Here is a 15,414-nt window from a genome sequence, read left to right on the forward strand (position 1 = left end):
CATCCGCGTAATTATATGTATATATATTTGAAGATATATACATATATATATGTACGTATGTATGTACGTATGTATGTAAGTATGTATGTACGTATGCACAAACTGCGCTCGCGCTGCATATGCATTCTGCTTACTGTCGAAATGGCATCAGGAGCCAGAATATCGTGGATTCACGACAAGTACCAATAGTGCAGGGGGGGAGGATTTACAAAACGGACGAATAAACGGACGAATAAACGTACGTATAAACGGACGAATAAACGTACGTATAAACGGACGAATAAACGTACGTATAAACGGACGTATAAACGGACGAATAAACGGACGAATAAGCGGACGAATAAACGGACGAATAAACGGACGAATTAACGGACGCATTAATGTGTCACACAAGAAGATACATGCCTAGGCATATATGCAATACGTGTACCTCCACGCGAACGGGATTAAACTCCGAACGTTCTATCCCCCTCGGGCAATGGTGAATTAGAAGATAAGGCCTGTTCGGGGACCAAATAGTTGGAGAATTCAAAGAAGAAAAAAAAACAAAAACAAAAAACAAAAAACTGCCTTGGTAAAATTGCCAGCTCAAGGTAAGGCGATCACGCTGAACGTAGAAGCACCCGCAGAACGAGAAGCGATGTGTATCAGATATGCGTAAAAGTTTGTATGCACATGAATAAGCGCACTCGTACGAGGACACCTGCGGAGAAGATTACCTTACCTGGGCGAAAGTAATCCACGTGGGGAGCAGCTTTATATGCCTGTGCGGGAACGAAGGAACACGCTTTAAAGTAGCAAAATAGCTTACGAACCCTTGCATCGTCTTTTTTTCTGCCCCCGAAAGGATTCCCCAGCAGTAAGCTGCGCGCGTGGGGAAAAGCGGTCTTGTGCGGATATGTGAACATATTCACCAGGACATTCATCTGCACATTCATCGGCACGTCCATCGGCTCATTCATCGGCTCATTCATCGGCACATTCATCGCCATCCCGTCGCCACCCCCCATTGCACATTCATTTGGCGAAAAAATGTATAGAGGTCGCAACGCCGCCGTGAACGGTAAGAGCAAACACGAATCTGCGAAATGCCATGATGAAAAAAACGCTCAGGGAGACAAATCCATGTATGTAAACATCTCCTATCACATCAGAAAATTATTTAGTTATTGTGACGCGGATATTCTAAGGATAGAACACAATTTAATCATATATAACAGCTTAATTGACAATATAAAAAAGAATGGGAACAAAATTGTAAAAAAAGAAGTGGAAAAAATAATTAGGGAAAAGGAAAAAAATGAAAATTATTCCCTGGCCGAAATGAAGGATGAGGAATACAAGATAAGCAATTTTGATTTGAAAAAGGTGGAACTAGACTTCAAATTCATCGAATGTAGTCTATGTTTCGAGTTAATAAAATTTGTGTGCATACAAGAATGCAACCACACTTATTGCTTTCTGTGTTTTTATCGTCTCTTGTATATGCAAAAGAAAGAGAAGGATGAGGATGAGGAGAATAGCAGAGGAACCAACGCCCCTCGTGACAACACCACCAGCAGCAATAGTGCGTACGCGAATTATGTAAATAGTCGTAATCGTGTGGGGAATAGAAATAACTCTGGATACCCAGATGAGTACCGGGGGGGGAGGGGAGGCACAGGAGGAGGAGCAGCAGGGGGAGCAGCAGCTGCTGCAGCAGCAGCGGCTGGAGGAGGGTCATTTGTTGACATCACCAGACCGACAAGTGACAAACGAAGGGATGGAAAGGACGAAAAATATAACTATGAATTTGATAAGGATACAATGAAATGCCCATTTTGTAAAGAAAGAAATGGGTACATATTTTTTTGTTTAAATAATTTCTATACGTATTTTACTTATGACAATTTATTGCACACTCTGCTTGAACAGGAAGATCACGAACGGTACGTCAGTTACGAGTCATCTCAGTTTGCGGAGCTGAATGGGAGTAGCTACCACAAAAGGGAGGATCTCACAGGGAAAAGTGCACAGGGAGGAGCCACCCCCTTGACTGACTCCTCACGTAGTATGATTTCACTCAACACGGCTGCTCTATGTGCACACGAAGGGATGGAAGAAGAAGAAAAATCTATGGAGGAAATCCACGCAGTGAACCTAGGCCAACCTCCCCCAAAGGTGGAAAGCCAAAAGGGAATAAACTCATTTTCTGTTACAGAAAAAGGAATGGGTGATGGGTACCTTCCCAGTAAAGAACAAATAAACTGTATGACCAAAAATGATATCAAGAAGGTGTTCTCATCCCACTATGATGACGTTATAATTTTACGAAATATTTTAAAAAAGAATGTAGACAATAATAATGCCAATGAAGGAAATAGCAGTGCAACCAAAAAAGGTGAAAATTTGTATTTGTTTTTTTATTACGAAAAATATATTAAAAGGAAAAGAGAAAAAATAAGATACCTGTTGAACGGAGGAGTGAACACAGAAAAGAGGTATGCATTTTATGCAAAAATATTTGTCGACACAGAAAGGAAGGTGTTCTTCGAATATTTTTACATCTACAGTTTATCGACCCTATTGACAAGTTACGTCTGTCTGCTCTCTCCATGTATCGATTACTGGACACAAATCTTAAGTAAAAAGGTGGAAAAATTTAAACAAAATCATAGCATAGATAAGTACTTTGAACGTATTTACATAAAAAACGAAAGGGACATTTTGAGAAAAAAAACGACTCAATATATGACAAGTATCAACAGTATGGGTATAAATTATTTCGTATAAAGGATGAAGAGTCTGAACTATCCGATGACTATTTCCGAGCTGTTGATCTGTTTACCAAAACGTGCTTTACAAATCTGGATAATATAAATCAGATTAATTTATTGAAAAATTATTGCCACAGGAGATTAAGCGAGTTGTGTAGACACATGAATGAACATGGCAAGACTTATTGTGACATCTGTGTTGGTAATAGTGACAATATTTTCCTCTTCGAGTATAATATATTTTTTAAAAGGTTTATAAGAATGCACGTTGAAAATGGAGAGAAGATTGCGGAGAATAAATATAAAATAAGGCACATTTATTGCCACCTCTGTGGATTTTACCTGTACGATTTTGATACGTTCATGAATCACATTAACAAGTACCACTTTTTTTGCAAATTTTGCTTTAATAAGAGGCCCAGCGACAGCAAGGAAGCGCCCAAGGGCGACTTGCAGGAGGACGTCGTCTACTATGACCAGCTGCACACGCACGTAAGGGCGCCAGAGGGGAGCCATTCGCGCTTTGCGCGTGGCCAAAGTTTGTTCACGCGTCATTGTGCAGGTGTCATTGTTCACACGTCATTGTGCACACGTCATTATGTACGCGTCACTGTGCACGCGCCATTGTGCACGCGCCATTGTACTCTCTTCATCGTTTGCACGCGCACCACCTTTTGTAGGTCTACAGAAACTACGAAAATCTATTCGAGCACTACAAGAAGAAGCACCACCCCTGCTTGTACGAGCAGTGTATCTTCGTCGTCTTTGACAATAAGATCGACCTGTGCTTCCACCTAGCGGAGAAGCACGAGGAGAAGGGGAATAACAAAAGGAATAAAATAACGTTTTCCATAGCTGGGGCTTCGTACAACGAGATAAGAAGTAGTGCGCACAATGGGACAAGTAGCTACAACACGGGGGCGAGCAGCTACAACACGGGGGCGAGCAGTTACAACATAGGGGCGAGTAGCTACAACACGGGGGCGAGCAGTTACAACACAGGGGGGAGTAGTGTGCACAACCATCGCCTAGACGAAGATGATCTCACAGGAGAGAGCAAGGAACCGTTTGACGTGAACAGACACAAATGCATATACAACTTTAAGAGTTTCCATGACGCATGGTACTTTGACTATTTCATCGAGTGTAAAGTGAAAGATTTTTTAAACTATTTTGGAAGCAGCGAAAAAATATTTTTCCTATACATGGCCAAAAGAGACATGGAGATCATTTTGAGAGTATTCGAAACTCTGTCCAGTAAAAAATCGGAGTTGTATTTTACGCAGGAGGAGATAATACAGCTGAACAAGAAAATAATTGAGGAGGACTTCCCCCAGGATCGAAACAACTTCTTTCATTTCAAATTATTTTTTGATTATATAGTGGAGAAAATAGAGTACTTATCTTATAATAAGGAAGACTTGGAAAAAAATTATTTGTACCTCTTTTTTAACATCATAATTAATAGGTCCTTCATTTTGTACTATTCGTTTTTTTATCTCTTCTTGAAGTCGAGGCATGTGCGCCTGGAGAAGGTGATTGAATTTGTCAGCGTCGCGGCGACGGCTACGGCGAAGGCTACTTCTTCTGCTACTTCTACTGCTACTCCTAGCGGGGGGCGCGGTGCTAGGGGGGGTAGGAATAGCGGAACGAATGGCTGCCCCCCTAACAGCGTGAATAGCGACAAAACGAAGCACATTTACCTGTGCTCGCACGAAATGACGCAAGTGAAGAAGCGGATAGAGGCGGAAGCCAGTTGTGGCCCCATCGAACTGAGCAAATACGGCTTCTTATATTTGATCTTTTTATTTTTTAAAGTCGATAAGCATGGATTTGATAAGGTGTGCTTTCTAGTACGGAATATTTCGCACCTGTGCAGTGAGACGTACGATCGGGTAGAGAAAGCGACAAAAAAAGGGGATACTTTCTTCGGGCGGGATGCGTACAATGGAGGAGCCCCCAAGTCGAGTACGTTAAAAAGCAACCCAAGTGCTACCCATAACAGTAGTAACAACAGCAGTAGTAGCATTCTAATAGCGTTATCTTCTCACCAAAGCGAAAAAGGAAAGAAGGAAGTACGAAATGGGAATACCTTGCTAGATGCAATCAACATCAGCAGTAGTAGCAACGAATTGAACGACCTGGAAGACATTAACCAACTAATTAAAAAGACCATGAAGAAGAAAAATCCAAATAGCAACATAATAAATAATTTGTATGATAAAAAATGGGATGTGTCCAAAAAAGTGGTCCTCGATTTGCTGTATTATGTAGAACCCAACTTAAACTTGGTTTCCTTCTTTTACCTTTTTCTGAGTAACTACTTTTCAGCATACATGAAAGACCCCTGTATAAATAAATTTATTAATATCTCCAGTGAAAACAAGAAGAAAATTGTTAAGAGAATATCAAATGACGTCGATTTGGCTTCTCTCACAAGCATCTCCAAAAATTTGGGTTCCTTTGTCAACGCGAAGGCTCTGGAGGAGTGCTTGTCTACAGGCCCGGAGTACTATCGAATTAGGAAAGACATAGAAGTCATTCTACGCAAAATGCGCAGTGAGCAAGCTGACAAGGAGGACCACCAAGAGATGAACAGAAAGAAGGGAGATCATCAGTACCATCGCGATCAGCGTGATGGACACTTGAAACGAGACAAGCTATCGCAGGACGAAAAAAAACACCACGTAAGAACCATCGAGGATACCAGATTGAATGCAAACCTGTATGATGTCTCCCTTTCGCTTAGAAACCGATTCTTAAACATAATAAAAAGTACCAAGGTGAATGAGCTGTATTTTATTTATTTCTACGTAAGCAGCATAATGGCTTCTACCACCCCAAGTAGCTTACCCAAAGTGGTAGAGGAGTTCCCCACGCTAAAGGACAGATCCGAATGGGTGAATGAGCGAAGTGGTGGTGGAGGCATAATAGGGATCACTGCCAGCCATAGCAGCCAAACTAAGGCAAGTAACATGTCGAGGAATGGTACACTGAATACTGCAAGTAGCATTGGGAAAAGCGCAACAGCTGCAGGAAATAATGCTTCTATACAATCCACGTCGTACAAAAATAAGGTTGATAAGAACAAACAGCTATTTTCAAACTCGACTAGATTGAATATCGATTTGGAGTTCCCTCCGCTACCAGAGCAGAAGCAAGAAGAAATAATTCAGGCACCACCAAAGAGTAGTACATCTAAGAAAAAAAAGACAACAAAGGAAAATGCCACACCCTCGAACAGTGTCGTGGCGACAGGGAAAGCTGCAAACAGTCAGGTGCTAACCAACAGTTTGAAAAAAAAAAGAATGTGAATCGAACTCCACTGTCGAAAATAAAAACAAAAATAGTGGAGGCACTCCAGATTTTAATTTTGCCAATTATCCGCTACTAGCTGCAGTCAATGTAGACTCTAATTCAGCCAAAAAAGGGAAAAGCAAAAGCAGGGACCCTGGGGAAGGGGCGGAGAAGGACAAGAAGTCCAAGTCGAAGGAAAACACAAGTGCAGCTAAAAGTAAAAAGAGTCGTGATATTCTAAAAACGTTTAGTCCTCTCGAATTTCCGTCCCTACTTCCCTTATCCCCCGTAGATAATCAGAAAAAAAAAACCACCCAAAGCAGTAGCGACATTCCAAGTGTCAATAATGTGAGTAGTAAAGCCAAGTCGGACAAACAGAAGAAAAAAAGTGACAAGAAGAACATTGACAAGAACAATATTGACAATCAGTTCCATCACCCAACACTCTCTCTCAATAACATGTCTTACTTAAACGTCCCTGAAAGTAACGTCACCTACACCATTAAGAAGAAAAATAAGTTGAAGAGGTGCAACATGTGCACGTATGAAAATACGTCTGAACGGACGAGGTGCGAACTGTGTGAAAATCCCTTGTGAGCGGGGAAAGAACCCTGCTCCCTTTTTTACATAGTTTCTCCTTTGTAGCCCCCACACGCTTGCTTAGCAGAATCGCTAATCGTGTGATACGGACAGAGTTGCGCCCTTCGGTGAAGTGAAGAAGTTTAGGGGAAGAGGAAGAAGCCACACTTCGCCATTGAGCGAGGTTCTCACTTTTTTTTTTTTTTTTTTTTAAAATTGTTATTTTTAAGGCGGATGAGCGGAAGCAGCCCCAAGAGGTGCGAGTGTGGACAGTGCAAAAATTTTGCAAAATTTTGCAAATTTTTGCGCACTTATGGTTAGTCTATCTCTCCACAAAAAAAAAAAAAAAAAAAAAAAACGACGAGATTAATTTTGTGCACCTTTTTATATACATGCTGTGAAAGGTGAGATTAAATTTTTTACGACGACGTTTATTTCAAATGTGCATGCGTGATTTATTAGTGCCAAGCGGTGTGCACCCTTTTTTAACAAAAAAAAAAGAACAAAGAGAGATAAAGATAGAGATAGAGACAGCGATAGAGAGATATATAGATATAGAGAAAACGTGACGGGGGAGATAAAAGAGGCATGGTGATATAAACACGGGTGCAAAATGTGCACGCATTTGTTTCATGCTCCTTATATGTTGTTGCAGTTGCATTCACGCTGATGTTTCGTATGTGTTTTGTCTATGCGTATGGTTCTATGCGTCTTGCCATGTGCCGCCACATGATCGGCACTTTATTTGTTAATTCCCCCCCCACTAGTCCATGCAACGCTTTAAGAATTTATCAAAAGAAGCGCATGGTAGAGAGTTCCACCTCATTGTTTTTTAACGTCATCCAGGATGGCACCTCCTGCCGCGCTCCACACTTCTATTTTTTCATTTTTTTTTTTTTTTGCCTTGTTGTGTGCACGCGCGCGCAGCCCTATTTATGTAACGAGTTAACAAGCCGTTGTTTGCGCGCCGGCCCCGGTTGAGGCACGCTTCGGCCGCCATTCCGCAATGCTTCCCCCCTTTTGAAAGAATTAGTACCATGATTCTACTATTATTGAAAAATCGTCCACTTTTTTTTTTAAAAAGGAGTGAATGTGCTCCTCGGTTCTGTGCGGCTCCTTCTGCTTGATGATGTTCCCGAAGGCTTTGATCAGGTTCTGCGCGAAGGGGCGAGATTTCCCCGAGACGAGGAATATCGTGTTTTGCTGCGTTAGGAGCTCGTACATGCAGTCCTGCATGGCCAGCACGATGTCAGTTACGTATATTTTTTTCTTCTTCTCGTTTAGCTGTTGTTTTACGTGTTCGTAGTGGATGTGGGGGTGACCCCTGCAGCGATCGCCATCGTCGGGGTCATCCTCACGGTGATCGCCAGTGCCACCGCTAATGCCACCCCTCATACCACCGCTAATATCACTACGCTCGCAACTCTGTTCCTCCTCCGCGTTGAGGAAAGAAAAATTGTCGTTGGGGTCCCTCGAGAAGGCCACAAAAATGTAGTTGAAATAGGTAACCCCTCGGAGAAAGTCTTCGAAGTAAAAGTCGTGCAACCTGTTGCGAAGTCCAAGGAAGAGAAAATCTTTTAGAAGGGGAGAAGCGAGTCCATCCTGCTCCTTTTGGCTTCCTCCCCTATGTGTAGAGCTCTGCTTCCTGTGCATATCGTGGCGATATCTGATAACCCCCAGGAAGCTGCTAAACGACGATCCGGTAGAAATATAAACAATTCGGTAGCCTAAGTTGAGGATATTTTTATTAAACCACAAAAGGCTATCCTGAATTTGAGCATAAATAAAAGATCCTTCTTTGGAGTTAACTAAATAATCTGAACAGAGACCCACCAACTTTTTATTTTTATTTATTTCAACTTGGTAGAGACTAACCAGTAACTCGATTATGTTGTTCCTCCGGTTGATTAATTTGTTCCTCATGAATTTTACAAATTTTAATGTACGCCTTGTCCACATTTCCTCTGTGTACTGAGCCAAAATATTTCCTGCTCCTCCTTTCCCTTTTGTGTAAAAATGGATCTTTAAAAAACATAGCAGGGACAAAAAAAAGGGGGATACAGTATGTAGGTATAACTGGTAGGGATTAAATTTTATTTTTACATACTTGTAGTATTCCATTGGGTTCATTATCGAATATGATCTCTGTTGAATGCTCGGAAGAGTGTTCACGAGAAAGGTCACATCGACTTGTATGTAACTGTAAAAATCGCAGAAGATGTCGTAGTAGGATCTTTTGTCCTGATAGATGTAGGAAAAATAATCTGCAATTTGGTTTGTGTCTGCCAACTGTAGAAATTTATTCCTGTGCATTTCGCTCGTCGTTCTTTTACTTAGATAGGTGAAAAAAAAGGGGGCAACCATTTTGCTTAAATCTAGGAAGTACATAAACAGGTGCAGTATTTTTATCCTTTTGTTAACCGGAACGCTATCTGTGATGCTTTTTTTACCCTCCGGGTAGTTCTGCTGAACAATGACATACTCATCATAATTAATTTTTAATATCTTCAATACCTCTTTCGTTTTCTCCTCGTTTAGAAATGGGTGCACATTTAACAAGCTGCTCACGTTAAACGACAGAGAGGGTGGTGCCACCAGGTCGATGCACCTAACATCTTGGAAGTAGGATATATCTGTGCACCTCTTATTTTTTAAAATTTCAAATTTGGAAAGTTTTAATACTGTACAAAAGTGCTCATCCGGTTGGAAGTGCCCAATTTGGGGAGTGCTACTACATGCAGGATGCGCGTCTTCCACGTCTTTTTCCTCCCTTTCGGGGGAATCCCTCTCGATTTGTTGTTCCCCCTTGGGGTGAATATCCTTTATGTATTCTTCCTCACTAGTAGGGTTATAATGGCTCCCCCCCCCATTGGTGTGATCATATTTTCCCCTTCTTTTCTCCTCCTCGTGGATATCTGCCTCACCTGCTAACTGATGTACCCACTTGATGGAGTACAACAGAGGGACGTCCTCATTTAACTCAAAGAGAGCATACCTGCTCATCAAAAATCGGTAGACATTATTTTTCCAAATGGTAAAGTTTGAAAAATGCATAGACGGGTGTTGATAATTTCCTAAATTGTAATTTATAACGTTTGCGTTGAGCGATTTTAATTTTTTTTTTAATTTCTTGGCCACTATGTTGTAGTTATCATATGCACTGTCACCCAATCCGAACAAATGAAAATAGGTACCTTCGTCAAACCTTACGTTAGCTCTATGCATAGCTAGCCAAAATTTGGACATGTTATTTGTGTAGCAGCCATACCCTGTAGTGCTAACAATGATTATGACATTTTCGTACCTGTGAAAGCTCATCAAATTGACGTCATTCAGGCAAAAAAAGTCCACGTGGAAGCTTCGATACAATTCGTACAAAACGATTCTACAGCAGTCGTACGCAGTGCCGTACTGGGACCCGTACGCTAGTAAAATTTTGGTCCTCCTGTCTGCGTCCTCCATGTTGGGCGGTTCCGAGTATGAAGAAAGGGGGTGGCAAACTCGGTGTTCTGGCGGGGTGGCAAACGCGGTGTTCTGGCGGGGTGGCACACTCGGAGTTCTGGCGGGGTGGCACACTCGGTGTGCTGGCGAGGGGAAGGACGGGCTGTTCAGCGGGAAATATTGACGCGCCTACTCAAAAGGTAGACTCTTCTTTATTTTCCCTTTTCCCCTTTCTTTCCCTGTTTCCCCTTCTTCTCACTTCTTCCCCTTTCCTTCATTCCTCGTCGCCTTTACGATGAGACCACTCCCCCCCGCGCTCTCTCAATCCTTGTCCTGCAGAAAGTGGCGGCACCTCATAGAACATGCACGGAAACAAAGCTGCTGCTCCATGTCTTGATAAAACTTTTCTAATTTTTTTTTTTTCCTCTCGTTAAAAGTTGAGTTATTTTTCGCGCTCACGTTCTGGTACTTCTGCAAGTCCTCCTCAAATCGATTGAATAAATTTTCCTTACAAATGCTGAGACAATTTGCCTGGTTCTCTGCAAAGGCTTTCAGCAAATTTAGATTTTGTTTCTCCTTGAAGTTGTCTAAATTTCCTAGCTGGGCTTCCTTCGCTTCCTTGGCCCTTTTAACGATTTCTGCGATTTCGTCAACGCTTTTGCTTCTCAGCCTATTCAATCCTGAACAGAGGGGAGGCATAAGGGGTGGATAGAGTAGACGAAGTGAGCGTGGAATGAGGAATTCACCCTATCATTAGGAATGTCAAATAATCAGTTGGGATGAAAGTAGCCACGCCGTAGAACGCTACGCATTTGGCACCTCCTAAAAGGAGAGATCACGTGCTCCAATTTGGTCATACGGGTATCCCCGCACGTACAGACTAATGAACCACAGTGGGCATTTCCATACCTGCTGTCACGTCACAGCTGGGGGAACTTATCATGATCATTAAAGTGCGAAGAGGGTAGTTCTACAAAATTGCTAGTGCGCTTAAAAAAATGATTTTTTTTTGAAGTATATAAAACAGCGTAGCCGATGTGTCTACCACAAGTCTGCGTAGAACACGTCCAGAGAGTCTCTTCCACAAACTGGAGAAAAAAACACAATGCCTATCTTAAACGAATTAGCGCCCCCATATGGATATACATGGGTAGGTTTATGATCTACGTTGGGCACGATGAGGCGAAACATTACAGGGGAAATAGGATGTCCACCCTGTTGCTACAAATAAAATTTTGCGCACTGCTCCAAAATGACTAAACTGTTCTATTGCATGTCATCATGCCAAAGGTAGCCTTTTCTACATGGAGAACAGAAGGGTGTTCTTTTTTTTTTTTTTTTTCTTTCCCAGATTATCCGCAGTAGGAAATGCACTATACATTTGAATAACCCCCTTTTTTTTTAAACAGATTCGCAAAAAAAACATTTGCAATAAAAGCGATGCGTTCGTTTACAATTATGTTAATGGGTACCAATGCGCTGCTATACCGCTGAGGCTGCGGTCAATGTTGTAAATTTTTCCCCCTTTTTTATGAACACCTTATGACTAGAGCAGGATTGCAAAAAAAAAAAAAAAAAGGGTAAGAGCGTTTCGTTCGTTCGCAGTTGCATGTATTTTTTTTCTTTTGCAAATGCAGGGGTGTCACAACGGCCTAGCTGCTGGGCCTATGTGTATCCATAAAGCGCCGGCTCTTATAGCGGGCTGTTTACTCGCTATTGGTTATAAGAGTGGCTGTTTGCCGTAAATACATGGAGTTATTTATTTATTTATTTTATTTTATTTTTTTTTTTCTACGATTTTACGTTCTTCCTCTTTTCCTTCCTTCCCCTATAAATGATTTTTTCCAAGTGACAGTTTTTCATCGTTCCGAAAAAAACGCTTGGCAGAAGAAATTAATGAATATATATTTTTTTTTTGGTAAAGCGAGGCCTCCACTTCCGTTTCCTTTTAGTAACATAAAAATCGCGAAGTACATATATCTGTGATGAATTCATGCCTGAAGGCTGCCTTACTATACGCACGGAAAAAGGCACAGGCTGAGGCGAAGGCGAAGGAACAAAACCGGAAGTTCTGTTCATCGCAACATGACATTTGTGCATCCCCTAGGGGGCTATTTACTGCCGCACGTAAGGGCGTGACCGATTAATGAGTTCGATGGGGCTGCATCGTAACTAAGGCAGCACACGCCCGCTCTCGCGTTTGGAATATCACCTCGTGGGGTCACCGCTTCGGTATACACTTGGGTGTATACACTGCTGTGAACATTCGCCTACATCGCGTGGCGCGACCCTCCCCTCCGCGGCAACACACATCCTGACGAGCAATTGCACGTAAAAAAAAAAAAAAAAGGGAATTAAAATTATATCGAAATATTTTACATAAAAATGATTAGCCATTGTGAAGGTACTTTACTGCCAAATGTGAAAATGGGCACAAAGAACAAATCGATTGGCTATATTTGTGCGAAAGTGTAATTTTTTTTTTTTTTTTTTTTTTTTCAGCCTGTGTATGTAGTGCAACTCATTTGTGTACGCGTGAATAATTATACAAACGCTTACACGTGAGCAGCATAATATACTTCCATTTGTGTGCATAATTGGGGGACCATACGTTCTGTTGCGGCACAGCAAGTCCGGAGCAGGCTCATGTTGGAAATCGCCCCTCTTAATTTCGTGTAAACAGAAGTAGTACTCCCCCCATTTTAAGACCACTTTGTTTTGTTAACCTTTTATCCAGAAATTGGCCCCTCATAAGTCACCCTTCGGCTGAGTGTTGCACCGAAAGCACATTTAGGAGACCAGTTGTGAGGCAAACCTAGGGGTCACTTCACTGCCATCAGCACTATCGCCATTAGCACTATCGGCATCACCACTATCGCCATCACCACTATCGCCATCACCACTATCGCCATCACCACTAACACCATCACCAGCACGAAGTCCAGCTTCCCCTCATTGCGCAGTGGAATCCCAGTTGAGCAGGGCCCAATTCGAGTGGACACCCCTCCCCCCCTTCTTCGGCGTAAGCGTAGAGGTGGGCGAAGATCAAAACGGAGGAATAATCATCAGACAGACAGTGCGAGATAGCACTGCCGTTGAACATTTAGGGTCGATAAAATGGTACTGACGGAACTGGGGACGCAGCTGACGTGCGCTCTGCAGAAGCTGCAGGCATCGGCCGCGGCGGACGACAGCGCTATTGAAGAGTGCCTGAAGGAAGTGATCAGAGCGTTGATCTTGGCGGACATAAATATTAGCTACCTGAAGGATATAAAAAGTAATATAAAAAAAAATATCGAAAAAAATATCGATTTGTATGGAAACAATAAAAAGAGGCTGGTGCAACAGTACGTGGTGGAGGAGCTTATTAATCTCCTGGAAGGAAAGAAAGAGTCATATGTTCCAAAGAAAGGAAGTCGTAATGTCATTTTATTTGTCGGCTTGCAAGGAAGTGAAAAAACAACCACCTGTACGAAATTTGCACATTATTATCAAAAGAAAGGATTCAAAACGGCCTTAGTATGTGCTGACACTTTTAGAGCTGGGGCTTTTGATCAACTGAAGCAAAATGCCGCAAAGGTTAAGATCCCATTTTATGGTAGCTACTCAGAAGTAGATCCTGTAAAAATTGCAAGTGATGGAGTTAATGCATTTTTAAAAGAAAAATATGATTTAATTATTGTAGATAGTTCTGGTAGACATAAACAAGAGAGTGAATTATTTGAAGAGATGAAGCAGGTCGAAAGTTCAATCAAACCAGAAGAAATTGTATTCGTCATTGACAGTCATATTGGACAAAGTTGTCATGACCAAGCCATGGCTTTTAAAAACTCAGTTACTTTAGGTAGTATAATTATTACTAAGATAGATGGACATGCTAAGGGAGGAGGGGCTCTATCAGCAGTGGCATCAACAGGATGCCCAATTACATTTATCGGGACAGGTGAACATATTAACGACTTTGAAAAGTTTGAAGCGAAGTCATTCGTTTCGAGACTTCTAGGGTTAGGAGATATCAACGGATTGGTATCTACCTTAAAAGAAGTTATTGACATTGAAAAACAGCCACAATTAATTAACAGATTATCCAAAGGGAAATTTGTACTGAGAGATATGTACGATCAATTTCAAAATGTTTTTAAAATGGGTAGCTTAAGTAAAGTTATGTCGATGATCCCAGGTTTTGGGAATAATTTAATTAGTAAAGGTACTGAGAAGGAAGGCATAGAGAAGATAAAAAAATTTATGGTTATTATGGATTCCATGACCAATGAAGAATTGGATTGTGTAAAACCGCTCAACGATAGTAGATGTTTGAGGATATGTAAAGGATCTGGTACGCGCCTGCAAGATATACGAGAGTTGTTGGAACAGTTTAAATTTTTAAAAAATATGGTCTCCAAAATGGGAAAATTGGGATTGAGAGAAAATAACCTAGGCTCATTAATGCGAAACCAGAAACAGTTCCTCAGCAAAATGAATAACATGATTGATCCAAGCATGCTGGGACAGATGGGCGGCGCAAATAACATGGTTAACATTTTGAAGGAGTTTACAAAGATGGATGATTTAGGGGGGTCTATGGCGAACATGATGAAACAAATGGGGTTTAAGAAGTGAACAAAGGAAAAAGGACGTGAGGGGTCTGTTGGACGGAAAAAACAGAATTCAGATTTTACCACTCCGACGTTTTTAAGGATGCTTTCCATGTGGTTGTATACGTTTCTCCCCTTTCGTCATATCCTGCTGGAAGGAATAACTTCCTGAAAGGGTGTTCATCCATGTGGATTTTTTTTTTTTTTTTTACTACACTTTGGGGGTGAGACATACTCGGGTGTTAGTTAACCTTTTGCAATTACTGCAAAATGGAATCTTTCTGTGCGCAGCTCATTTGGCGGAGCTATGCACGGAGGGCGAAACGAAGAAGAAAATAATTTCTCCCTCTAGACACATGTTTCAACTTTTGGCAAGTGTGCAGACGGAGAGATAAGACGTTAGGCCGAGAATTACCTGCTTTATGTCCCTTACTAATGAGTGTTTAAAAAAAAAAAAAAAAATCAGTTGAGGATAACGCTTCATCAGAGAAAAATGCCAGCAGCTGTTCGTATCCTGCGAGTTGGGGCGCAAAAGAGGACACCCGCGTCACAGCTCGCCCAACGTTTTGCAGTGCCCCTTTTTTATGTCACATTTTTGCGTCCCAAAGGTGGTGAAGAAGCGTGCCAGCAGTGGCAGCTGTGCCATTGTGTCATTGTGCCACAATGCCGGCGTAGGTGCGCACATTGCGCACATTGTGCACATAATATTTATACGCATTATATAAATGTAATTTTTTTTGTTTTTA

At 41.7% G+C, this 15,414-nt stretch overlaps 4 protein-coding genes across 4 annotated transcripts; 2 read left to right on the forward strand and 2 right to left on the reverse strand.

The window, feature by feature from the left end:
- Positions 1 to 1,032: 1,032 nt before the first annotated feature.
- On the forward strand, positions 1,033 to 6,650 carry PCYB_126470 (hypothetical protein; the record flags this gene model as incomplete). Its single annotated transcript, XM_004223981.1, has 5 exons — positions 1,033 to 1,584; positions 1,915 to 2,772; positions 2,919 to 3,248; positions 3,437 to 6,047; positions 6,157 to 6,650. The coding sequence occupies exons 3-5, from the start codon at positions 2,919 to 2,921 to the stop codon at positions 6,648 to 6,650; spliced, it is 3,435 nt and encodes a 1,144-aa protein (XP_004224029.1). The 5' UTR covers positions 1,033 to 1,584; positions 1,915 to 2,772.
- Positions 6,651 to 7,661: 1,011 nt separating this feature from the next.
- PCYB_126480 (flavodoxin domain containing protein) lies at positions 7,662 to 10,094 on the reverse strand (the record flags this gene model as incomplete). The annotated part of the gene is made up of 2 exons (XM_004223982.1): positions 7,662 to 8,654; positions 8,736 to 10,094. The coding sequence occupies 2 exons, from the start codon at positions 10,092 to 10,094 to the stop codon at positions 7,662 to 7,664; spliced, it is 2,352 nt and encodes a 783-aa protein (XP_004224030.1).
- A 295-nt stretch (positions 10,095 to 10,389) lies between these two features.
- PCYB_126490 (hypothetical protein) lies at positions 10,390 to 11,129 on the reverse strand. Its single transcript, XM_004223983.1, has 2 exons — positions 10,983 to 11,129; positions 10,390 to 10,753 (listed from the first exon to the last, which is right to left on the reverse strand). The coding sequence occupies exons 1-2, from the start codon at positions 11,020 to 11,022 to the stop codon at positions 10,395 to 10,397; spliced, it is 399 nt and encodes a 132-aa protein (XP_004224031.1). The 5' UTR covers positions 11,023 to 11,129; the 3' UTR covers positions 10,390 to 10,394.
- Positions 11,130 to 13,190: 2,061 nt separating this feature from the next.
- On the forward strand, positions 13,191 to 14,693 carry PCYB_126500 (signal recognition particle 54 kDa protein; the record flags this gene model as incomplete). The annotated part of the gene is made up of 2 exons (XM_004223984.1): positions 13,191 to 13,872; positions 13,918 to 14,693. 2 exons carry the CDS (start codon positions 13,191 to 13,193, stop codon positions 14,691 to 14,693), a joined length of 1,458 nt encoding a protein of 485 aa, XP_004224032.1.
- Between the last annotated feature and the right edge of the window lie 721 nt (positions 14,694 to 15,414).

This window comes from Plasmodium cynomolgi, chromosome 12, assembly GCF_000321355.1.
Source record: "Plasmodium cynomolgi strain B DNA, chromosome 12, whole genome shotgun sequence".
Lineage (NCBI taxonomy): Eukaryota > Apicomplexa > Aconoidasida > Haemosporida > Plasmodiidae > Plasmodium > Plasmodium cynomolgi.